The following is a 24,685-nucleotide window of genomic DNA, read 5'->3' as shown; positions in this document are numbered from 1 at the left end:
AAGAGTATATGTCTCCCTAAGGTACAGCCTTGTTGAATCACTGTGTTGTACACCTGAAACTAATATAACATTGTGTGTCAACCATAATCACCTAGGTAGATAGATAGATAAAAATGAAAAATAAACAGGAGGGCTACTCAGAATAAAAAGATTGTTGTAACAACAACAAGAATATATATCTCTTGCTTCTCTGCCTTTAAGGACATTTCTCTGGTGAGGGAAAAAAGAGTCTAAGAAAAACTTAACTTGAGCTAAATAAAAGTACTCATTCTAGGTATGGAATCAGTGTGTCAGGGCCAGGAGGGACTTTGGGAAGCATCTAGGCTCACCCTGCTGGAGTCATCCCAGGTCTCACAGCCAGAGTCAGGGGGCGGGAGTGGCCTGAGTCCCTGGCCCCTTCCCCAGTGCCCACTGGCCCCAGTCAAGCCACCTCCCAGCCCCACCATGGCCAGCCTCTAAAAGTTTGACCGCCCTGGGGCTTGTCATACCTCCTCCCTTTCCACAACTTTTGTACACAGCTTCATCTGATTTTTTGGCAGCCCAGTGGGTCTGTGGGGCTGGGCACCTAGAAACCAGGAAGTGATCACATGTGGGCCAAGACAGGTGCACAGGCGGCAGGAGATGCCAGATAACCCAGTGTCCAGGTAGACCTTGCCTTTCCAGCGGGACCCCACACCCCTGCCACGGGGAAGGCAGGATAGGGTGGCCTTCTGCTTTCCTGCTGTTTGAAATGTACCAGCTATTTTAACGCCTCAGGATCACATCTGCTGTTCCAGTGCCTCCACACGGAAGTCTGCGGGACTTTCCTGTGAGTTGTTGCTGCAGACTGGATGTTTGCTCAGCCTGGGAGGCAATATATAGGGGCAGTGGTCAAGTGCTCAGGCTCTGGGGCTGGGCCCAGCCGGGGTGGAGGCCGGCACCACCACTGCCTACCTGTGTGACCTGGTGCCTTAGGTTGAACTCCCTAGAAACAGAGCCCGAGGTTCTGGTGAAAGAGCTTTATGAGAGCATGCTCAGGAGAAGGGAGGGAGGCAGGGTAAGGCAAGAGGGGAGCTGGGCCAGAATGCTGTCTTGGCTGGAGACCAGGTTAGCCTGGCCCCCCCCCCCGCCCCGGGGTGTCTGGACCACACAGCTGGTCCCACCTTTCCGAGACCCCAGTCGGGTCACTGGGTGCTGCAGAATGTGGCACACAGCGTGGCCTTTGGGGCCAGGAAGTTCTCTGTAGCTGGGGGCAGTTCTCCAGAGGAGCCAGTGAGAGTGAGCTCTAAGCTGTAAGCCGCCCACCCTGCACCGGGATGGATGCAACAGTCCTGGTTGGCTGCAGGGGGGGGGGGGGGGGTTGGGGGGTGGGGGGGGGTGGAGGGGCTGGGGGGAAGGGGGAAGGGGGGAGGGAGTATCCAGGAGGGCCAGCAGTGTCTGCCACCCTCAGAAAAGTTTCAGCTCACTCTTGAAACTTTCCAGAGTGGACATAATAACAAGGGCTCTCTCCTTGGGTGGGGCTGATGACTGCTTAGTACCATGGTTAGAAAAGCACTCAGGAATTGTCCTTGATTTTTATTTTGCTAGAATCCCCTGCAAACTGGAGGTTATACACAAGCTCTTTGTTTTGTTATTCTCTGTACATAAATTTCCTTTTTTATTGAAGTACAGTTGACATACAAGGTTATATTAGTTTCTTTTTTTCTTCTCATTTAAAAAATCTTTTATTAAAACTCCCCCTTTATTTGCCTTCTTTTTATATATATATAGAATTTATTGTCATACACAAGGTCTTTGAATTGGGGTTTCCTTCTTATGTGGGGTGTGTGTGTGTGCGTGTGATTTTAGCTTGCTTTAAGGGTCCCTGAGACAGACTCTAGACAACAGATGAGAAGGACCCAGGAAGGAGGAAAGGAAATCCATCCAGGGTTTGGGCTGAGTACCCCTCCCCGGACCTCCCACCCTGTCGCTGTTTCCTTCCATTTTTGCCCCTTCCCCGTAGGCGAGGCCTCTTGTGTGAACATAGGCCTCCATATGGTCTCCAACCTTAGATCTAACCATTTGAGCACAAGTTGTCCTTTGTCTCACCTCATGTCACCTTTCACCCCTGGTGGTCCCCTGCAGAATCAAGAGTGTGTGGGAAGGCACAGGATTTTGGGACCCTGCCCTCTGTCACATTCTGGGTCCTCTGCACCGTCACAACTCTTTTCTGTCCCTCTGATGGTCAGGGGCATTCACAGCTCTCCTCCTGTACCCCCTGGTACTCCTCATTCTGCCCCAAAGTCCTTCCCACCACAAAGGAGAGTGTGCTTCCACCCCTGGCAGGGAGGTGGGAGGCGTGGCCAGATGCAGGGACCACTGCCAAGGCAAACTTTGTCTTTCTACTTTCCGGATTCTCAGGAAGAGATACAAGTTATGTAACACCGAACAGCGTGATTCTAGAACTTTTGTGAGAGCAGGCATGTGTTAAAAATTTTTAAGACTCCTGAACGCTGAAACGTTTCCCCTCAGCCCTGCATCTTCCAATAAATTGCTACTCTGGAAAGGAAAACCAGGTATACCCGTGTTTTTCGTATTCTCAAGAAAAGTCCTCATGCTCCAGGAGTACACATATCCCATTTTGAGAAGCCCTTCAACCTCTTTCGACTGTTTTCAAGGCTCCTGCTAAGGACCCCTGGCCACTTGCATCTCCCTTTGTCCACTGCCCACCCCGGGATTCCAGGCTTCAGCTGCACTGGGTGCTGGCTCGTCCCTCCCAGGCACTACAGCATCTTGCCACCTCTTACCAGCTAGGATCAGAGTGGGTGTGAATAGCTCCCTACAGTAGGCACCACCTGGTTCTGGCTAGGATCTTTCTCTGACCATCGGAGGGCGACCAAGGTGAGAGCAGTGGGTGCAGGGTGCCATGCAGTCTTGGGGGAAGACTTTTGTCTCTCTAGGAAGGGGCTCACTAGATCAGTGATCCCTTGGTTCCATCCAGTACTAACAGTCCAGGAGCACAGAACCAACTGGTCCATGCAACTTGGTTGTCATGGCAACAGAGACACTAAATGGTCCATAAGTGGTAGAGCTGGTTATTTATCTATCGGCAGGTAGGTGGTCAGGTGGTCAACCATGAAGATGTGGTGAACCCGATCATGCTGAGGCCCTAGGCTAGCAGGATATTAGTTCAGTGGTGACCATAGCAGTCACTGAATAAGGAATGCAGGCCAGCCATTGTGCTTGGTAGCTCAGATAGCATTCACCCACTTAATCATGCATCCAACACCTATTTTTATTGATATATATGGCGTGCCCCATCCCCCTCAGCTGGGGACCCAGAGATGAATCAAGTTACCCTCAGTCCAGTGGGGAAGACAGACAAGCAAGTGGACTTGTGCCATGACAGAGGGCAGCACAGAGTGCTCTGGGCCCACAGAGGAGCAAATGACCACCAAGCCTAATGGGACAAAGATGGCTTCTTGGAGTAGAGGTGCCTGAGCTAAAGCATGAAGGGTGAGCAGCAGCTCTCCAGGCAAAGGAGTGGGGGGAGGGGGAAGGGCATTTGAGACGGATGAGCTTGCAGAAAGAAAGGGGCTGGGGTGGGGAAATGGACGAATGAATGAACGCATGAATGGCAGAGCTGTTGTAGACAACCGCAGGCAGCTCGTTCTGATACCCTGGAAGAGTGGGGAGAACAGTGCGATTTGAGACGAGACGTGAGCAGTAATCGGCTGGTAAATCATCTCGAATGTTCTATTACGGAGCTCAGAGCTGACCTGTAAAGCTCAGGGAGCCATGGAAAGGTTTTATGTGACCACATTTGAATTTTGGAATGATTCCTTTGTTTGCTCTATGGAGACCGGGGTAGATGGGGCAGGACTAAGGGTGGGGACTCAACCAGGAGGCAGTTGTGGTTCAATGAGTTGGGAATGACGGTAGCCAACCCAGCGGGGTGGGGCCGCAGGGACGGGGCTGACGTGGCACTGGTGAGCAGGTAGCCAACGGGTCCTGGTTAGATAGAGGCGAGTGAACCTGGTGGGTGGGAGGGTGGTGACACGGTTCTCAAAGATGGACAACACCGGACGGGGAAAGGGCTCCTTGGGAAAGATGATGCATTCAGCTTGGGATGTGCTGAACTTGAGGTACTTGGGAGTATCCGAGTGGAGGGCTCCAGCGGGCAGCTGGAGAAAGGTCAGGGCTGGGGAGAGTGGTCGGGCCTCCACAGCACACAGCGGGCAGTTGCAGCTGGGGCCGTGAATGAGGCTGCCCAAGGAGAGTATTGAGGGCACAGAGCTAAGGGCACAACTGTGTGGAACACCAGCAGTCAGGGACTGGCAGAAAGATGATGAGCTGATTCAGAGTCTGAGAAGGAAGGACCAGGAGGTAGGAATGAGCCAGGAGGAAGCATCACGGAAGCTAATGGGTGGGTTTCATTAGCATGCATCCTCCGGACACCTGGCAACGTAGGTAGGATTAGCCCTCTTTTGAAAATGAGAGAATTGAGGCTCTAGGGGATTTAGACTCAGGGTCACGCAGCTGGTCAGTGGTGGAGCTGGGATTTGAACTAAGGTCTCTCTACCTCTAAAATCCAATAAACTATTTCTTCTATACCATGTTTAGCAACACAGAGCTTGGCACAAAGTAGATGCTCAATAAGTGTTTGCTGGCTGGCTGGCTGGCTGAATACTATTAGCAGCAAAAAAGGCTAAAAGATTTCAACAAACAAGCAGAAAAACCCTGCAGTGTGCCTGGGAGCATGTCCATAGAACGGAAGCAGCTTAGGACTTTTTATAGCCTTGCAGACATGGTGATGACAAAGGCTTGCCTTCCTTCAACTGCTCTGTTAACGATCTTTTAAAGTCCTTTCAGAGCAGGGTTTTTTTTTTCCCCCTCTTCTTTCCATTCTTGCTTGCAAACGAAGGATGATTTTAGAATCCAAGCCTTTTTTATTTTGCTAAAGTACATGATGAGTAAAATGGCCTCCCAGTCAGCACTTTCCAATTTTGAAAGATGCTAAAAACTGATCTTTAAAGGCATGTTTCTCTTCTTTATGCATCAAAGGGCCTTGAGGCCTGCTGGAGAGGATGGGATGCAAGGCAGGAAGGCAGCACCACCTGCAAGGCTGAGCCTCAGGGTGGAGGGCAGGGAGTGACTGGGGTGGGGTGCAGGCCGGAGGGCCAGGGCCCGGCTGGGCTGGATGCTGCCTGCCACATCCACCTTTAACCTGTTCTCAACAGAACAGGGCCCTGCCTGGATCCCTGTCCCACACGGCAACCCTAACCCAGGACGGAGCCTCAGGCAAACGCCCAGTAACTGTTTGTTGAATGAATAAATGAGTCGCAGGAGCTGCTGCTCAATACACACAGAGATAATAAGTGCAATCCCATTTATAGAGTTTTCAAATATAAGTTTTTCTTGGAGTTAAAGACAGGTTGGGAGGAGGTTATAAAATCCTAACACTAGCTAGCACTTACTGGGCACTCACTATGTGCCAGGAACTGTGTGAAGCAGTTTGAGGATCATCTCATTTAGTTCTCCCAGCAACCCTGGAATTAGGCCCTGGCATTATCCCCATTTTACAGGTGAGGAAATTAAGACTAAGATGGAAAAAGGAGTGGCCTGAGATACCCTGAGGCTTGTTGCTGGAGCTGAGATTTGAACAAAGCTCAGAACTCAAAGAGACTCTGGCACTTCTTAATTGGGAAGCTTCGTGGGTTCCAGGAAGGTATAGAAAAGTCTAAAATACTGGAGTGAGGGTGGGGGGGTGCTGCAGCCCTATTTCTGCCATCAACTCCCCCAGGGACCTTGAAGCTCCTTTCTCTCCTCTGGCTTCAGTTTTCCTGGATGTCATATTCCGTGTATGAGGAAGGAGAATAGACGCTGTCTCAGTGCCCTGCAGGGTTTGCCTGCCCTTGGGGAAGGAGATCAGGGATGCTGCCAAGACCCCTCAGAGCCACCAGTCTGTGCAGACTTGCCGCAGGGCATGTCCCTGAGGCCAGGGAGGGCGGCACCAGGAGCCAAGGGGAAGCTGGCCCCAGAGAGGACCAGAGAATCCAGGCTGGGGTGGGACGGGAGGGCAGAGTTCTTGGCCGCAGAGGGGGTGCAAGAACGTTCCATGCCCGTGGCCTCAAGCCCCCTGGTGTGCCTGTCATCCACTCTGCTTCACTTACATGTCCTTCTGTCCGCAGGGCAATGACGTGAGGATCATCCTCGGCCAGTTTGACCAGAATATGGCAGCAAAAGTGTTCTGTTGTGTAAGTAAAACTTTTTCACGGCACTGTGTCTTTGGGGGGGTTTCACGAAGCTTTTTCTCAGACTTGTTCTGACTGCCTGGTCTGAGCGGAATATAGGACTGGAAGCGGTTGTTGGAAGCAGAAGTGTTATTTTCACTGCGCTTTCCTCTTTGCGGGGAGCTAAGCTTCCGGGGCTCAGAACAGTACAGTCCTGGGAGGAACTAGGGACCTCAGTTGACCAAACCTACTGGCTCATTCCTGGTCTAAGCCCTGTCGGCTAATTCTCTGCCCATCTACTCACCCACACTTGATGGAGGCCTGCTCTATGGCACAGCCTCTCCCGCTGAGAGACCAGACCTCGAGGCTGAGGTGCCTCGGACCCCCTCCCAGCCCTGGAACAGGGCTCAGAGCCTAAGTTTAGAATAATCTCTCAACTGTTCAGTACCTACCCCTGAATTCTTTACAATTGTCTGGTGTGTGATAGGCTACACAAAGTAGTTTTTTTTAATGCCTTATCTCATTTAATCTTCTCAATAACCATGTGAAACAACTATCATTATCCCACTTTACAGATGAGGGAATAGAGGCCCAGTTTGTGGTAGAGCCAAGGCTCCATCCCCTTCACCTGACCCCCAATCTAAAAGTCTTTTTTTTAATGTTTATTTATATTTGAGAGAGAGTGCACAAGCAGGGGAGGGGCAGAGAGAAAGAGACAGAGACAGAGACAGAATCCGAAGCAGGTTCCAGGCTCTGAGCTGTCAGCACAGAGCCCGATGCAGGGCTTGAACTCATGGACTATGAGATCATGAAGTCGGACGCTCAACCAACTGAGCCACCCAGGCACCCCACCTGATTCCCAATCTAATCATCTTTTTTTCCGTATGATGTTTTAACCTAAGTACTTGCACGAATTCTAGCACAGAAACTAAATCTTTGGGTTTTGATACCCTGGCTCCCGTCCCCTGCCCCAGGTCAGAGAAGAAGCAACAGAATGGGAGCCCAGTCCTGTGAGTCGTTATCTCCCCAATAAGCTCTTCCTTGTAGACTGAGCCCATTCCAGGTATAGTCTCTTGTGATGGGCCTTAGGCCTCTGTTCTCTTTGATCTTTTGTCAGTAACTTGAATGAGATTATAAAAAGCAGACTTTGTAGGAATTTTGGAAGTTGTGAAATATGTTGGATGACAGATCCAAGGTGCAAAGAACCCTAACAGGCTGGATGGAATGTTTGATTAAATCTAAGAAGATTAGATCTAATAGCGCTACTAGAAGGTGACATTAGCACAAATCAAGCTGCCTATGTCCATGGTGGTATAGAGGCATAGCTGAGGAGTACTGACTGTGCATTTAGAACAAAAGAGACTTTGGGGTCTTGGTTGACCTCAAGGCTGCTGTGAGTCGCCAGTGTAAGCATAACTGCCAGGAGCCAAGGGGACCTCAGGCGCTATGTCCACACTCAAGGAAGGTGGCCCCTCAGCTGTCTGCTAGAGAGACACTGCCTGGGATATCCTACTCAGCTCCTGGTGCACCTTTCAGGAGAGAGGCAGGAACCGAAAACACACCAGGAGTGAGGAGAGAGCAGTGACCTGAAGCCACGGTCACACAGAGCTATTTTACCCCGAAGGCTCAAGAACAAAATGAGAACCTGCCTGATCATCTCCCGATTTACCAGGGAGGAGGGAAAGGCCACGAGGCTGACATTTCTGGAGACCCTGGACAGAGTTTAGAGCTCAGGAGTCGGTCTTCTGCTTGGGCGCTGAATTTGGACTTGTTGACACTCTGGGAGCCTCAGTTTTCTCATCTGTAAAGTGGGGATAATAAAGCACCTGTCTCATAGGATCGTTGTGAAGATTAGATGAGCGAAAACACTTGGCACAGGGCCTGATGAGCCCTCAGTAAATGTCCGCAATCTTCTTTTGTTTGTCTATGTAAAGTCTCAGGCATCTGAGAATGGAATAGACCATTGTTGGGCTGGTGAGTTTACTATCAGATGGTCTCTACAAGATTGTATTAAGCACTCTGTGCTCCAGGTAAAGGTAACAAGGGGTCTTTCCATATGAAAATCTAAGGAAGAACAATGAGAAAAACTGAAAAAATGGAGCAAATTAATTTAATGCCTTTTACTTCAAAACCTTGCTTGTCAGGTTTACTTGTAAACCTTTACTCATAAAACCCTGCGCATTACCATCTGAGGTCCAGAAATGGCCCGTTTTGAAAAGGAAAATAATGCTCTGTATTGGAGAATGTAATCTCTTTTGGGGGAGGAAACTGGATTTTATCCCCGCCACCCTTCTCCATATCCCCGGGGCCTTGCAGACAGCTGGCACACGGTGGGTAATAACTCCGGGAGAAATAAATTAAAAAATGATCCGTGAAGACGCCACAGTGGTCGCTGGCCATCTCCCTTCTCCAAAAACTGCAGACAGACCTCATGTTCTGCTTTGAGCCAAACCCAAGTGGAAGCGTGGCTGTGATTTCTCTCCGTGCCATGCACTGGGATTCTTTTCCTGAGTGGCATTTCCAGCCATTGTTTCTGCTCCAGAACAGACCGAGGGGCTGTCTGCCTCTTGACCCGAAGCCCCAGGCTGCCTGCCTTCCACATGGCATGGGACACCATCCACCCTCTTGTCCCACTTTCCTCTTTCCTCTCATTGGATGGTGGGTATTTTGAGATGGGCTTTATCTTAGGGTCTGCAGGTGGCTTTGTTGAGGAGTTCCGTAGAGCTTTTTTGTTGGCTGTTTATTCCGCGTGTCAGACCCTCAGACAGAACTTGCCCTCCGGGGCTTGGAGCCTTATCTGGTTAGGAAGCAATTCTTCTGGCAGGTCTGGAAGATCCCCAAGAGAGTCTGCTCAGTGTCTTCTTATGGGTGGGTGACAGAGGGAGGGGCTGCTCGGAGCAGAGACTCCCTACCCGACTCCTCACCCCAAAAAAGGCTTCCTGCCTGCGTCGGGGTCAGAGTGCAGATCAGATGGATACAACCGTATCTCTGCCATCCAAATGCCGCTTTGCAAACTTTGCAGCGTGTCGCTGTGTTCTTGAGCCTGGAACTGCCACCAGGGGAAGAGCAGACTCCGGCAAAGCTATTTATAGCCCTGTGGCAAAGTGTTCATTTGGGCTTGGCACAGCTTGAGCAGGTCTTGTCACTTTTGTCTTCTCCCTCCCCCCTCGGGGGTCTATTCTAAATTCTCTAACACTCATGCCTGGGTTCTGGTTTTAGCCCCACCAGCTGTGTGACCTCAGGCAGGTCACTTTACACCTCTGGTCCCCAGCTGCTGCCTCCCCTCTAAAATGGAAGCAGCAGTCCCTGCCCCATCTGTCTCACAGGATTGTCAAGAGGCCTGAATAAGGCCGTGGAAGGGAGACCATCATCCCAATTGTTAACTGCCTTCCCAATGTGAGGGTTTATTACTATCGTTTCTGTGAACTGTAATATGAAAAGGGAAATGTCCTTCTTGCGTGGGGAGGGGAGGAGGCAAAAGGAAACATTATAAAAAGGGGAAATTGGATTTTTTAAAATAATTCACATCATGGTTACCTGTCTGCAGCCAGTAAGAACCAAAGCGGTCCATGAGACTGAAGAAGGTGAGCTCAGGACTGCCTGTTGCCACGTGGCAGGGCTCTTTGGTGGCCCACAGGTCCTGAGATCACATTCCCACCGAAGGCAGAGAAAGTCAAAACTGAGGTGACTGTGTAAACCAGAAAGGTGTTCCTTTAGTGACTCCACAACCACTTATCGGGTGCCCTGTGCACACCAGCCACTGTGCTGAGCACTGGGGATCCCAGGGAAGAGTGGACCCCACCCTACAAAAACTGTCCCTTTGACAAAGGAGACAGACTAGCACACCAGCAGCTACTCCCAGCTCACGAGCATAACAACCGCAGCCCTTCTGAAGACAGAAATGTCAGAATGGAGGACTGGAGCCTTCCCCTCAGTTGCTTTCGATGGTGGATGGTGTATTTAAACCAGTCCACCTACCTTGCAGGAAACCCTCTTAGACCCTCACTCAAAGCCTATTTACTTTTGTTCTGCACACATGTTTAACAGCTCAGGTGCCCCTTGTTCCAAGCCATAGCAGTTTAAAACCAGCAAGTTCAGAGAGGACAGGGACTGGATGGCCATGAAGAGTGACACCCTAGACCCAGCAGCATTACTGTGCCCAGCCCACAACAGTGACTGGTGTTCAAAATAAAGCTATGCGTTACAGAAAGGAGAAGGGAACAAGAAAGAGTTCCTAAAATGTTCCTGAATGTAGTGCTGGCTGGACACGGTACACGTATTATCTCATGTAGTTCTTACACCAACCCAGTGAGATAGGCTTTGCCTTCCACAGGCTATAGATAGGAAAACTGAGACCCAAGGAGTCGTGCACCAGAGTTACCCAGCTGGTGTGTGGCAGAGAATCTAGTGCTGCTGGACTGTGGTCTCCCTTTTTGTTTGTTACAGAAGGTCAGTAGAAAAATGTTTATCTTCATCCAGACTGACTCATGTTCTAAACAAGATGTGTCGTCCTTCAGATGGACCAAGCTTCTATTTTCTGGAAAATTCATTCGCAAGGAACAGCTCCTAATGAGACAAGGGTAGGTCAAAGAGCTGTCACGGCAGGTCCCTGGGAGGCTCCTGACTTCCTGTTCTGTGCTGCCTCTAAATTATCACGAGGTCTTTGTCCTCAGAGAGGAAGGCAGACCTGCCTGTGTCTGAGTAGAGCTCCCCTCGTCCTCGCTCTGCATCTGTTGACTCCTCTTTAACCTTTAACCTCTTTAACCTCTTTAACCTTCCTAATAAGAGCGGCTATCTTTTTGCCTCCACCTTTTAAGGTTGAGAAAGCTCCCAAAAAGTTTTCTCTATTTTGCTAAGAAAAGAGGGGAATTTCCAAAAGTGGACTTGGAATCTTGTCCCCTTGACTTAGCTGTATGTGTTTGGGCAAATTCTTCAATCTCTGAGCCTGAATTTCTTCATCTGTATGATAGAAATAATAATACCACCTCATAGGTTGTTTTGAAAATAAAATAAGATCATATGTGTAATTGGCCAAACATGTAACAGGGGCTCAAGATATGTGAGTTCCTCCCTTTCAGTAAAAGATGAGAGTTGTAAAGTCTCACAGACTCTGCCATTAATACAGTGACCCGGGATCAATAGGAGGAGCCTTTTGTTCAAAAGTCTAGCCTCCAGACAGAATCTGGGATTATCTTTTCTTTAAAAGAAAGTTTCTCGGGACTAAACCCCATTCATCAGAGGGAAACCCAGGAGACTGCCTGCCTTTGTTGAGCCAGGATTTTATTACATAATTGAGATATGAGGGCTGCCTATGTTTTCTACACTTGTGATGGGGGCAACATTTATAATGTAGCTGCTGGAGAAATGACTATGATCTGAGGACTCATTATGAGAAGTATATCATCTAGAATTGGGGAGGCGAAAGTCCCATATCATCAGAGAAGTCTGGAGAAAAGGCAATGTGATCACTGCTTTGAGGGAGTTGAAAGGCTTTTTCATTAAGTGATTTCGGTTTACTCTCCAGAGCCTTCACTGTACCAATGAGCAGAGGCTGCGGAGATGAGATCTGAGTTAAGGAACAAACATTCTAATTCACGTGTACCCCAATGAGATGTTCCGAACTGCAGGACAGGCTTTCTTAGGCGTTAAGAGAGTTCAAAGAGTTGCCTTCAGTTCCATCTGAAGGAGGAATGGAGGAGCACTCCTCTAACTCTCAGACTTGACAGTAACTTTTCTCCAATGTACAGATGCTCTTAGGGGCTCTGACCCACCGGCCGTGGGCAGACCCTGGCTTGGCATCGAGACCCTAATGAAGGGCAACCAGAACCTTCCTGGAGTCCAAAGCAATCAATCTCTTCTTGTCACATTCTCCTGGCCTCTGCTGTAGGCCAAGAGACACAGAGGGGTGTGACATCAGTTGTTTCCCAACGTGTTCATGGCTCTCCAGGAATGAACTGCAGGATTATTTAAGGTTCATGTTTTGAAGTGTGCACAGGTCAGGGGTGCCTGGGTGGCTCAGTCGGTTAAGCCTCCAACTTCAGCTCAGGTCATGGTCTCACAGTCCATGAGTTCAAGCCCCACGTCAGGCTCTGCACTGGTAATACGGAGCCTGCGTGGGATTCACTCCCTCTCTGGCCCTCCCCAACTTGTGCTCCCTCCCTCTCTCTCTCTCACAAAAATAAATAAGTAAATAAAGTGTGCACAGCTCATCACAGTGCACAGAGAGTATCTATTGCAATGATCATATAATTTTTATCTTTAGTTCCAGTAAGGTGACATATTACATTTATTGATTTGTGAATGCTGAACCATCGTCCTTGGATCCCAGGGATAAATGCCACTTGGTCATAGTGTATAATCTTTTTAATGTGTTCTCAAATTCAGTTTACTAATATTTTGTTGAGAATTTTTGGAACTGTATTCAACAGGGATATCAGTCTATATAGTTTTCTTATAGTGTCCTCATCTGGCTTCGGCCAGGCCCTCATATTTAAATTTTTATTCAGTGTTTATTATTTTATTATATATGTTTCCAGTAAACTACCTTGGATCTCTTGAGAGATAACAAGGAGAAAAATTAATAAATTCTCTGGTAAGAGGAGGCCTGAGCCCTCTCCACCTGTCTCACAGGGCACAAAGCCTTGAACAAATGTTTGACTCTTGGTACCTTCATGGTCAACCCATCTGTTGCAGGCATATGAGGAGAACATGTATGGTAGCAAATACCAATGGATCATCCCAGGCTGGTATGAGCCTTCCTGGTGGGAGCAGGTGCACACAGAAGCCAACTCATCCCGTTGTCTCCGGAAGAATCTGCTTGCCGCCATGGAGGGCTACATCGGCGTGGACTTCGAGCCCCTGAGCTCCAAGCAGATCAAGACCATCTCAGGAAAGGTCAGTGCTGCGGTCTGCCCATTTCGGTCCTCAGGCCCATCTCTTTTGATCATCTTGTCTGATGATGTTGGCACAAAGTACCCAGTTCTTATTCTAGCCTTTGCTGTGGGACTCTGAGCAAATCACTTGGCCTCTCCGAGCCTGTTAAATGGGGATAGCCAGCCATCCACTGCATGCCCCTCTAAGGAACTGTGAGGATCAGATAAGGTATGGGTGCTTTGCAAGCACAAAACACAGTGTTTATGTAAGCGATAGAGTTGTGATTTTTATAGCACCAACTACAGGCAGTCTGCCTTTCACACTCTGCCAGAGTTTCACTCCATGTACCTCTGACCTGCAATGTCATTTCTCAGGCTCACTGATGCTCCTGTCAGCCTCGAGGGGAGGACAGACCCCCTCAAGTAGACTTTGGGAAACATGTGCCATAGACCGGCCAGACTGGCTTGAGCCCCAGTTTTGCCACTTACTAGCTGTGTGACCTTGAGCTTGGGTTCTCCAAGCCACTGTTTCCTCATCTGTAGAGTAGCAGTAAAAATACTGTCCTCTGATGGCACATGGTACGGTGGCCGACACGGTGCCTGGCCCTTCATTGCTGTCGTAACTGGGAGCAGGACCTTGGACAGGGTCTCCACATGTTCCCACAGGCATCGCTAACCCCTCCCTGTTTATCTTGGAGGGCTGTGAGAGAGCCAGTAATGTGGCATTCCTGAGTATTTCAGAAGTTCCCCCGTGATTACCTATCAGGGTGTTATCAAGAATCAGGTGATGGCGGGCCTGGTGAATGACTATAGTAACATCTGTCTCTGAGTTCTAACCACCAGCCAGAATTGACAACAACAGTGGGTGTAATTCTCTTCTGCCTTCTCTGAGCTCAGGCTGTTAATTTTTCCACCCAACCACAGCTCCACTGAAGGAATTAAACTTCATGGCAAAGTTATATATATACACATGTATATAAAATCGTTTATATATAAATTTTTTTATCCATTATTTAATCTCAATCAGAGCCAACTCTATAAGAATGATTTATTGATTTCTCAAAAAAATGGCAAATCATTAGGACACATTTTGTAAACAACTCTTTAGATCATGCTGGCACCTGAGGGAAGCTGGAAAAACGCTCTAGCTAGAAAATGCTGGAAGAAATATTTTCATACAAAAATCAATGAGCATATAGAAAGTTTTTTGAGATGCTGAATAATGCACAGAAACAACTCATTTTATTTCAAGTGTTATTTTTAAAGGTGTCAAAGTTTGTAGCTTATCAGCAGAGACTTGAGTCTGGGGACACTCTAGACTCAACCTCAAAATAACATAAGATTAGGAAAATATAAAGACTAAGCAAAGGATTCCATGCAAGCAGGCAGCACAGTAACTGAACTGAGGACTTAGGAGACCAAAGACAGAAATGATTACACACGAGGGCTGTGAAGCCGGGGCGCTTAAGGGTCATAAGACGCCGCAAGAAGGCCTCGAATGTCGTTCTAAGCAGCATGGATGTGGCAGGGTGGGTGAGCCATGCAGGAATGTGAGCAGTACACAGTAATGCATTTTGGGAAGATCATTTTTGGGGTGTCTTGGGGGAAATGCTATGACTGTAAAACAGCATCTTCCAGGTCACTGACTTTAATTTTTTTCATTTTAATATTTTTATTTGGAGCTAGTGAGGAGGCTGACCTCACCCCCATAACTCTGTGCCTGGGAATGGAATACTTTGTGGTTATTCCTGGGGCTGTTCACTTTACTCCTCAGTATGGGTTACTCACTGACAGGCCTCCCAGAAGGAAATTAGTGCCATTAAAACAGAGCCAGGCTCCTGGCATGGGGAGCTTCCAAAATTCCAGGACACCCAGTCCCTGTCTCTAAGGTTTGAAGCAAGAGACAGCATTTCTGAGGTGCTGGGGTGGCTCAGTCGGTTAAGCGTACAACTCTTGGTTTTGGCTCAGGTCATGATCTCATGGTTCATGGGTTCAAACCCTGAGTTAGGCTCTGTGCTGACAACAACTTCTGTTGTTTCAAGCCACCCTGTTGGTGGAAATTTGTTATGGCAGCCCCAGGAAATTGGTACAGTCACCCAGCAGGTCAGGGACAGCCCCGGGACCTGAAGCCAGGACTGCTCATTCCCTACCCAGGGCTCCTTCCCTTCTGCCATGCTCTCTGCCTAGACTTGCAACGGGCTTCGAACAGAATGCACCCAAATCAGCCCTCTCTGTCTCAGTGGGGCACCTCTCATAGGTGGCATAACAGGAGAGTGTGGGTCTGGTGGTCAGGAGATCTAGCACAAATCCTGGCATTCTCACCAATGAATCGGCCTCCATAGCTAGTCACCCCACCCCCACCCCAGTCTCAGTTTCCTCAACTGAGAATGAGAGATTTGAACCCAATAGCTGCAGGGGTCCTTCCACAGCTAAGTTCTCTGGCTCTGTGTAAATATGGTACTGGGTTCTTACAGTGAGCTGTGTGACAGGTTGTAATGTTAAATCTTGGAATCCCCAAGTGACTCCTAGTAGAGAAAGTTGCCTTTCTCAGGCAGAACAGTGGCCCCTCTTGGAACATGTTCTTTGAGGTTCCCTCTTCCATACACCTGTTGCCAGTGTCAGGACATCCCCAACTCTTTCACTGGCATCCAGGAGAGTTCTGGAAGGAAGAAAAACAAGGTCATGGGCCTCCAGAGCACATTCATCACTCTTCTCCTACTGGAATTTCCAATGATGGGACAAGTGCAGACGTTTGTGCTTCCCTGAGCACATCCAGAGCTCAGTCTCCTAGAACCTCGTGAGGACAGTCTCTAGGCACTTGCTTTGGCTCCACTGTCTGGCCTATTCTCCTCACTGAGATTCCCCATTACCACTCTGCTCTCCCTTAAAGACTCTTTGACATCGATGATTTCCATTGTCAGCTTTCACTTTTCAAAGTCCCACTAGGTTTGTTTCCAGTGTGAGCATTTAAAACTCTAGTTAGGTTTCTCTGGTGATGGCTCAACCTCTCTGGACATGTTTCCTGTCCTCCTGCTGAGGCACAGGGCTGCACCAAAGCACCAGATGGAAATGTTCCCAGAGCCCTGGAATCCCTGGGGACCTCAGAGGTGGCCCCAATCCCCCATCAAATGCACAGGCTCATTCTTTGGAAGAGTTTTGTAATGTTTTCCGGCAAGAACCTTCTGCAACCACCCATGACTGTCGACGCAACATGGCAGAACTGGAGGAAACACAAATCAAGTGGGTGCTCAACTGGAGCTGGTGACCCAGAAAAAGCTTCACCCATCTCATTATCACTGCCGTGTGAGCTCCCTGACAAAGAACGTGGAACTTTTAGGCAAATTCTAGGTTCTAGAGAGGAGGAAGGGAAGGGGCCATGGAAAAGTAGGCATGCTCCCTAGGGAGGTGACCCTTCACAGTGCTGCTGCCTCTGCCTCCCACCTTCCCCAAGAAACTCCTCTTCCCTTTTGCTTCCCTAGGAATTCACTTCGATGGGGGACAGGTAGTGTAGCAGAGGAACACAGGCTGTGGGGGGAAGGGTGTAGTAACCTATGGAGGGTCTTAAGGAATAGGGCACTGGCTAGATTTGATTTTTGGTGCCACCACTTCCCAACTGGGAGACTCTGAAAGATGGTTAGTTGTCCATACCAACATCCACAACCCCCGTCCATCTCAGTAACACAACTCTGGTTTTTAAGTAGGAATGTTGCCACCTAGCTGAAAAGGGACATTCCCCAGCTTCTCTTGTAGCTAGATATGGCCAGGATTCTAAGTCTGGCCAGTGGAATATAAGTAGAAGTGTTACGTGGGACTTCTGAAAATCTCCTTTAACGGGAGTGCTTCCCTTCGCCTGTGTGTTGGCTGGATATGGATGGGATGGCTAGAGACCTAGAAGCCACATTGGGTCAAGAAGTGACTGTGAGAAGGAAACTTCATTCTAGGGTGGTGTTGCCTACAATTTTAGTATATGTGCTGCCAAAGCGAGCACGGGTGGTGTTGCCTACAGATAGGAGCTGGCTCCCTGATTACACTGTGGAGCTGCCCTAGCAACCATGCACTGCCTACCCATGGACATTTTTTTTACATGAGGAAAAAAAAAAAAACTATGCCCAAGTCACTGATAATTTTTTTTCTTTTATATACAGCTGAATCAGATGACATAGTGATAGTGATCACTAGTGATACAGTGACATTGAGCCAGTCATTTGACCTTTCTGAAATTGTTTCTCATCTACAACATTGGGATAACAATATCTCTTTTATAAGATATAAGAATTAGATAAAGTGAAGCAAAGAAAAGTATCTTGCAGAGTCCCAAACAGACAATAGGTGTTCAGAAAATTGTGGTTCTCTTCCTCCTTTAGCACAGCAGCCTCAGGGCCAGAGAAAGGAGTAGTGAGTCAGTTTACACACACCTACACACAAATCTGCTCTGGCTTGTGATTGGGATTTTACTGAATTTGTAGATTGATTTAGGAAAAATTGACTTAATAATATAGTCTTCCAATCCATGAATTTTGTATATTCTTACTTTTACCTGGGATGTCTTTAATTTCTCTCAGAAATGCTTTGTAATTTTCTGTACAGAATTCTTGCACATACTGTGTTTGATTTATTTCTAGGTATTTGATGTATTTTGTTGAATCTATGTGCAAATTACTATTGGGTGCATATGTAGGGTGGAATTTCTGAGTCACAGGGTATGCATATGTTCAGCTTTAGTAGACCGTGCCAAACAGATTTCTAAAGTGGTTGTACCAGTTTACACACCCACCAGCAGTGATTGAGAGTTCCAGTTGGTTCACATGCTCACCAACATTTGGTATTGTCGGCTTTTTAATTTTAGCCAATCTAGTGGGTGTGTAGAGGTATCTCATTTTAATTTACATTTCTCTGATGACTAATGAAGTCGAGTATCTTTCCATATCTTTACTGGTCATTTTGATACCCTCTTTTACAAATTTCCTGTTCAAGTCTTTTGCCCATTTTTCTACTTGGATTCTCCATCTGTTTCTTACTGATTTGTAGAAGTTGTTTTTATATTCCGCACATGAATCCTTGGGTGGTTATATGTACTATTTATATCTTCTCCCATTCCTGAACTTACCTTTTCTCTCTTAATGATGTATATTGGTAGTAGTCTAGTTTATTGTAGTCTTAATTTTAATGTAGTCTAGTTTATTAGTCTTCTCTATTATTTTAATTTTAATGTAGTCTAGTTTATTAGTCTTCTCTATTATTAGTATGTTTGTGTTCTGTTTAAGTGTCTTTGCCCACCCACACTCATGAAAACATTTTCCTATCTTATCTTTTAGAAATTTTGTTTTCCCTTTCACGTTTAGATGTAGAATCCACATGAAATTGATTTTATGCATAGTCTGAGGTAAGATCAAGATTCATTTTTTTGTTGATATTAATAACCCGTTGATTCAGGACCATTTATTGAAAAGTCCATCATCCTCACCACCAGCACCGCCATGCTAGAGTGTCAACTCTGTCATATATGTAGTGTGCATGGTGGATCTGTTCCTGGATTTTCCATTCTCACTATTGGTCCATTTGCATATCCTTTAACCAATACCACTGTCTTAATAACTGAAACTTTATAATAAGACCTGATACCCAGTAGTGTAATCTTTCATCTTGGTTCTTCTTCTTTAAGATTTTCCTGGATGTTCTTGGCCCTGATGTCATTTTTCGTTTAAATCTACTCACATATTTGCACTTTTTATTACCTTTCATTCCTTCCTGCAGTTCTGTTCTTTTTATGATCATTTTCTTTCTACCTGAAGAACTCTTCTTGGTCTTTCTTTTACTGTGGGTTGGCCATAGACAAATTCTCTCTGTTTCTGGGTGTCTGAAATTTTCTTTCTCACACCTTTAATTTTGAGGTGTAGAATTCTAGATTGTCCATGATTTCTCTCACCACTATAAGATGATTTCTTTGTTTTCAGGCTTCCATTGTTTCTATTAACTCAGCTGCTTGACTTTTTGTTGCTCTTTTTTTTTCCATTATGAAGTTCTTCTTTTTTGTTAAATTCAAGTTAGTTGCATACAGTGTAATCTTGGCTTCAAGAGTAGAACCCAGTGATTCATATCTTATATATGACACCCAGTGCTCATCCCAAAAAATGCCCTCCCTAATGCCCATCACCCATTTAACTCATCCCCCCCCACCTCCCCTACAGCAACCCTCAGTTTATTCTCTGTATTTGAGTCTGTTGCCTCCCTCTCTATTTTTATCTTATTTTGCCTTCCCTTCCCCTGTGTTCATCTGTTGTGTTGTTGCTCTTTTGAAGGTAATGCATCTTTTTTCCCTAGCTGCTTTTAAGATTTTGTGCCTTGGTCTTCAGTTTTACTATGCTGTACTGAAATGAGGTTTGCTTTGGGTTTATCTTGATTGTAGTTCACAAAGTTAATACAACTTCATGAATCTGTGGATTGATGTGTGTTTGGAGAGATTCTAGCATAATATCCCTTTAAATATTCTCTCTTTCCTCATATTCCAAGAAGACAATTATACACATGCTAGACATTTTCAAAATATTCCCTATATCTCTTATGTTCCTTTCTTATTCTCGACCCCTTTTCCCTCTCTGTGTTTCAGTCTGAATATTTATTACTGTTTACTACTACGAACCTTTCTTCCAGTTCACTAACCTACTTTCTGCTCTGATAATGTACTGCTTCAGCCATCTATTGAGTTCTTAATTTCAGTTGTCATATCTTTCATTTTTAGACTTTTTGTTTTATTCTTTTTTTCTTTCATAGCTTCCAGTTCTCTGATAATGTTCTGTATCTTTTAATCTATTTTCCTGAACACATAAATGTTACTATTTTAAAGTCATGTCTAATAACATCAAGATTTGGATCACCTGTGGGTCTGTTTCTATTGTCTATTTTTCTTATTTCCTTTATTCTTTTCTTCTTTATTCCCTTCCTCTCTTTTTGCCTCCTTTCCTCCCATCTGTTCATCCTTCCTTCCTTCCTCCCTCCCTCCCTCCCTCCCTTCCTTCCTTCCTTCCTTCCTTCCTTCCTTCCTTCCTTCCTTTTCTTTTTCCATTATTTGGTCCTATTTCCTGGTGTATCTTTTAGATTTAATTAATTTAATTGGAGATGAAAAAAATATAGCAGCTACAGAATGTGTTATCTTTCTTCAGAGATTTATTTCCCTTTAAGAAGGCTGTTAGACTAGGGGAAGATCACCTTAATCCAATCAATCAATAATTGAGTGGATTCCAGGCTTGGTTTTGGTTTTTATAAGGCCTTGTCTATTTTGGTTTGCCCTTATTCATGGTATTTGTTCTTTAGTGTTCTTAGCTGAAATCCTAGGGTGTTTACTGGCCCTGGGCTTCAACTTTTGTCTTCCTGATCCTGTGAGACTCCAAATACTTCTGCTTAATTTCTAAACCCCTCAGTAGCCACTTCTTGGTTTCTCAGCCTCTTGCTTTATGCAGCTTAGTTACCATGAAATATTTCAAGTGCAAATGCTAGTCTGAAAACTGGGCTCACTTTTCTGTACTTCCTTTCCTCCAAGACCTTGGGCCTACAAGCCTTGCAATCCTGATAACCCGGAACTACCGTTTTTTGTCTTCCTCTCCCTGTGGAACTGCTGAAAACTCTGACCCAGAGCGTGGTTTCCCTGCAGCTAGCCTTCCTACTTACAAATCAGCAAGGAAATAGCCAAGAAAGCCAGACACTGCTCAAAGCATTCTCTTCTCTCCAGCATCTTGCCGCTCAAGTCCTAGATGTCCTGGTTGCTTTGTTATGCCTTTGAACAGCTATTTTTATATTTTATTCTACTTCTCTGAATGTTTCTTCATGGGAGCTCTGGTCTGATATAAGCCATTTCATCACAGTCAGGGTGGAAATCCGAACGGAGACTATTTTGCCTAAAAGGTAGAGGACAGCACCCTGGGGACAGGATAGCATGCCACTGTCTTCAGCCCTTTGAGAGGCTGTTGTGCATAAGAGGGAACAGCTTCGCAAAGAGACGTTGCTTGTGGAATACAGGTTATGGGCATGCTGCAGATGCTGCATTAGTTTCATAGAGGGCAAGCATGCCTTAAGTGGAAGGCTTTTCCTGGAGAGACAGCTTCTCAGTGCCAGAAGAGTCTAAAAGATGGAGCTCAGCAAACATCTGGAAGTTGCTATTGAGAAGATCCAGTAATCAGATTGTAGGAGGGGCTTAATCAGTGGTAACCAATTTGTGTATTCTTGAGATCTTGCAAGGTTTTTAGAAATACAGATTCTTAAATTATCTCATAGACATACTGAATCAAAATGTAGGGCCCTGGCATCTGCATTTAACAAGGTCCCCAGATGATCTACAAACTGGAATGCAGGAGCAAGGAGACTAAATACCCCCCAGTGGACCTTCCAAATGAGACTTTGTGATCCCCAAATCCCAGATGCTAGGGAGAAACTCTGCCAGCTTTGTCACTCTGGGGGTGGTGGCTCGAGATGTGGCTTCTTCACCTTCTCCTGTCTTCTGTCCATGAGGCTCCCCTCTCCCAGAAAGCAGGACTCTGCTTGGTTCTGTTGGAATGACAGGCCCATAAGGTTTAGTCACATTGTGGGTTAGCAAGCTTGTGTGGGCTAGCCTGGGAGCCTAACCACTATTTATAACATGGTTTCTGTGGGGAAATATGTTCCAAGTTCCAACAACTGCCTTTCAAAAATATGCTGGAGCACAACCTGTCAGTAATTGGGACTATCTATATAAAGTTATTTTCTCAGAAACTTTTAGCATCTCATGATAAACCTGACCTCAGAGAATGAGTAATTAATCAGCCTTCAGTGTCAGCTCTACAATGGGAGAAATTCTGCCCTGAATAATCGGAGGCCTGCTTGAAGAACAACTACTAGTTTTTTCTCAGACAATTGTGAGAATGTTTCTTCCTGCTGTCATTGTTTTGCCCAAGGGAGTTTGGTGCTGGCTTCACCTGGAAAGTGATGAATGGCCTGGGACATAATGTGGTGGCAACGGCTTCAACTCTGTGCTTGCAAAGACAGTAAGAATGAGGTCACCTTTCCGGGCTTGGCTACAACTGTTCCATTCCAAGGACTCTTCCCACAGAAATGAGGTCAACAGCCATATTTCCAGTGTTCTCCCCCCACGTCCTACCCCTCACCCCCTGGATGAAGAACAGTGCTATGCAAGAGAAAAGATGTGGATTTACAAGTACGCATGTAATAAGTATACATAGGGGCCCCAAAGTTTAAATAAACGATGTGATTTTGGTCCTCCTCCAGTCCCCACAAAGAAATAACCCCGATAAAGTATGTCAAAGAGGTTAAAAAACTATACTCATTTATTCCCTGGTGAGACCACACTGAGAATGTTTGCCTCAGATCTGGACCCCTGACTTTAAAAGGGTCATAGAAACCTGGAAGAATGACACAGTGGCATGTTCTGGGTAGGGAAGAGGTCTGGAAATATCATCTGAATATAATCATTAGATTGAATGAAGGGGACTCAAATACAGACACCACCAGCCCTCGATGCTTTTGTGTGCATTGGAGAAAGCTCATAGGAGCAAAGTCCAAGACAGAAGTCAAGGGGCCTCATTCCTTTGATGCTTAAAGCATTTAGAGAAGTACAAATTCAAGTAATTTGTAATACTTTTAACATAGCCGATAGCTAAGTCAAGAACCAGAAACAGACCCAAATCATATTGAAAAATCAAAGAAAATATAGCTAAATAGTAAAAAGTGGAAAAATAGCAAGGATGCATTAAAACAAAACATTAAAAGCTGTGACTGTCACCATAGCAATATGGCATAAAGAAGTGCACCTAAGAAATAAAAAATTGCCTATCAGTATTTGAAAGGAGCTTGCTCTAATTATTAATCAGAGAAACCCAAATTAAAATTAAAAGGAGACATACTTTTTTTTCTGAACCTAACAAACTGATGATGATTTTTAAAATCGAAATACCTATTATTGTCAAGGATGCAGAGAAGTGGGTACTTTCATACACAGTGGGATTTTAATTTCTCGTATTTGGAGAGAATAATTTGGCCCAAATATGGGTGAATCATGTTTAGGTATGTTATATACTTTGCCTCAGCAATTATGCCTCTGGGGATTTATTCTGAAACAATAACTACCAGTATGTGTTCAGAAAATTTAGATACAAGGATGCTTTCTTCAGTCCTATAATTGGGACAAATTCAAAATAGCGTAAATGCCCAATAATTGGAAATTGGTTAAGGAAGTAAGGTAGTGTCAGAATGGCTAGAATTAACAACTCAGGAAACAATAGATGTTGGCAAGGATGCGGAGAAAGGGGAACACTTTTGCCCTGCTGGTGGGAATGCAGACTGGTGCAGCCACTCTGGAAAATAGTATGAAAGTTGCTCAAAAAGTTAAAAACAGAACTACCCTATAACCCAGCAATTGCACTACTAGGTATTTATCCAAAGGATACAAAAATGCTGATTCGAAGGGGCACACGCTCCCCAATGTTTATAGCAGCACTATCGACAAAAGGCAAATTATGGAAAGAAGCCCAGATGTCCATCGACTGACGAATGGATAAAGAAGATGTGGTATATACATACAATGGAATACTACTCAGCGATCAAAAAGCATGAAATCTTGCCATTTGCAACAAAGTGAATGGAACTAGAGTGTATTATGCTAAGTGAAATAAGTCAGTCAGAGAAAGACAAATAATGTGATTTCACGCATATGTGGAATTTAAGAAACAAAACAGATGAACGTAAGGGAAAGGAAGCAAAAATAAGATGAAAACAGAGGGAGACAAACCATAAGTGATGCTGAAATACAGAGAATAAACTGAGGGATGATGGAGGGAGGTGGGGGAGGGGAATGGGCTAGATGGGTGATGGGTATTAAATGGGAGCACTTGTTGGAATGAGCACTGGGTGTTATATGTAAGTGATGGATCATTAAATTCTACTCCTGAAATCATTATTACACTCTATGTTAACTAACTTGTATTTAAATTTTAAAAAAGGAAGTAAGGTAGCATGTGCACATTCTGGAGAACTGTTGACCCCTGTCAGCACAGATGTGGGCAGATCCTTGGCTCTTTAGGGCATCCTGGGTTAGCAGCTGCGCCAGGCACACTGGGAGGCCAGGTTGGGCAAGACTCCTTTACTATTAGTAACAGTGGGTGGCATTTGTGGGGCACCTTCCATGTCCTGGACACTGGGTTGGCTTTGTGTGCTTCATGTCACTGAACCCTCATGGCCAACCAGCAAGAGAGGACACAGAGACCTGGAGGAGATAGGACCACACCACAGGTCACAGTTAGCAAACCACAGAGCCAGGGCTGGAGGGTAGGCCTGCCTACTTCCAAATCCTCTGTCATTACCACTGTGCCAGGCTTTTACCTATGTTGCCAAGAGGAAACTTCTAGATCATCTGATCCAACCTCTTCATTTCTCAGATGGACAAATTGAGGCTTGGAAAAGATCTCTGTAGGTATTGCTTTGGGTTCTAGGGATACCTCAGTGATCAAGACAGATAACATCCTGACCCCATGGAGCTTAATTCTAGTTGTGGGGGCGGGAGGAGGAGGAGGAGGGAGAGCTGGAACAACAGATAACATGCAAATAAACACAGGAGTAGGAACGTTGCAGGACGTGAAA

The 24,685-nt window shown here is 46.0% G+C and overlaps 1 protein-coding gene across 1 annotated transcript in view; it reads left to right on the top strand.

Annotated features, from left to right (window-relative positions):
• Positions 1-24,685, top strand: part of GABBR2 (gamma-aminobutyric acid type B receptor subunit 2) — a 349,107-nt gene that overhangs the window by 182,227 nt on the left and 142,195 nt on the right. The window contains exons 5-6 of the mRNA XM_086683581.1: positions 6,150-6,215; positions 12,885-13,085. Coding sequence (XP_086539707.1) covers positions 6,150-6,215; positions 12,885-13,085 — 267 coding nt within the window. The remainder of the gene's footprint in view (positions 1-6,149; positions 6,216-12,884; positions 13,086-24,685) is intronic.

The sequence above is a fragment of the Puma concolor genome, chromosome D4 (assembly GCF_028749965.1).
Source record: "Puma concolor isolate L17-30 chromosome D4, mPumCon1.1.hap2, whole genome shotgun sequence".
NCBI classification, from domain to species: domain Eukaryota; kingdom Metazoa; phylum Chordata; class Mammalia; order Carnivora; family Felidae; genus Puma; species Puma concolor.
The sequence above is the reverse complement of the archived record's forward strand: the minus strand, read 5'-3'. Positions and strand labels throughout refer to the sequence as shown.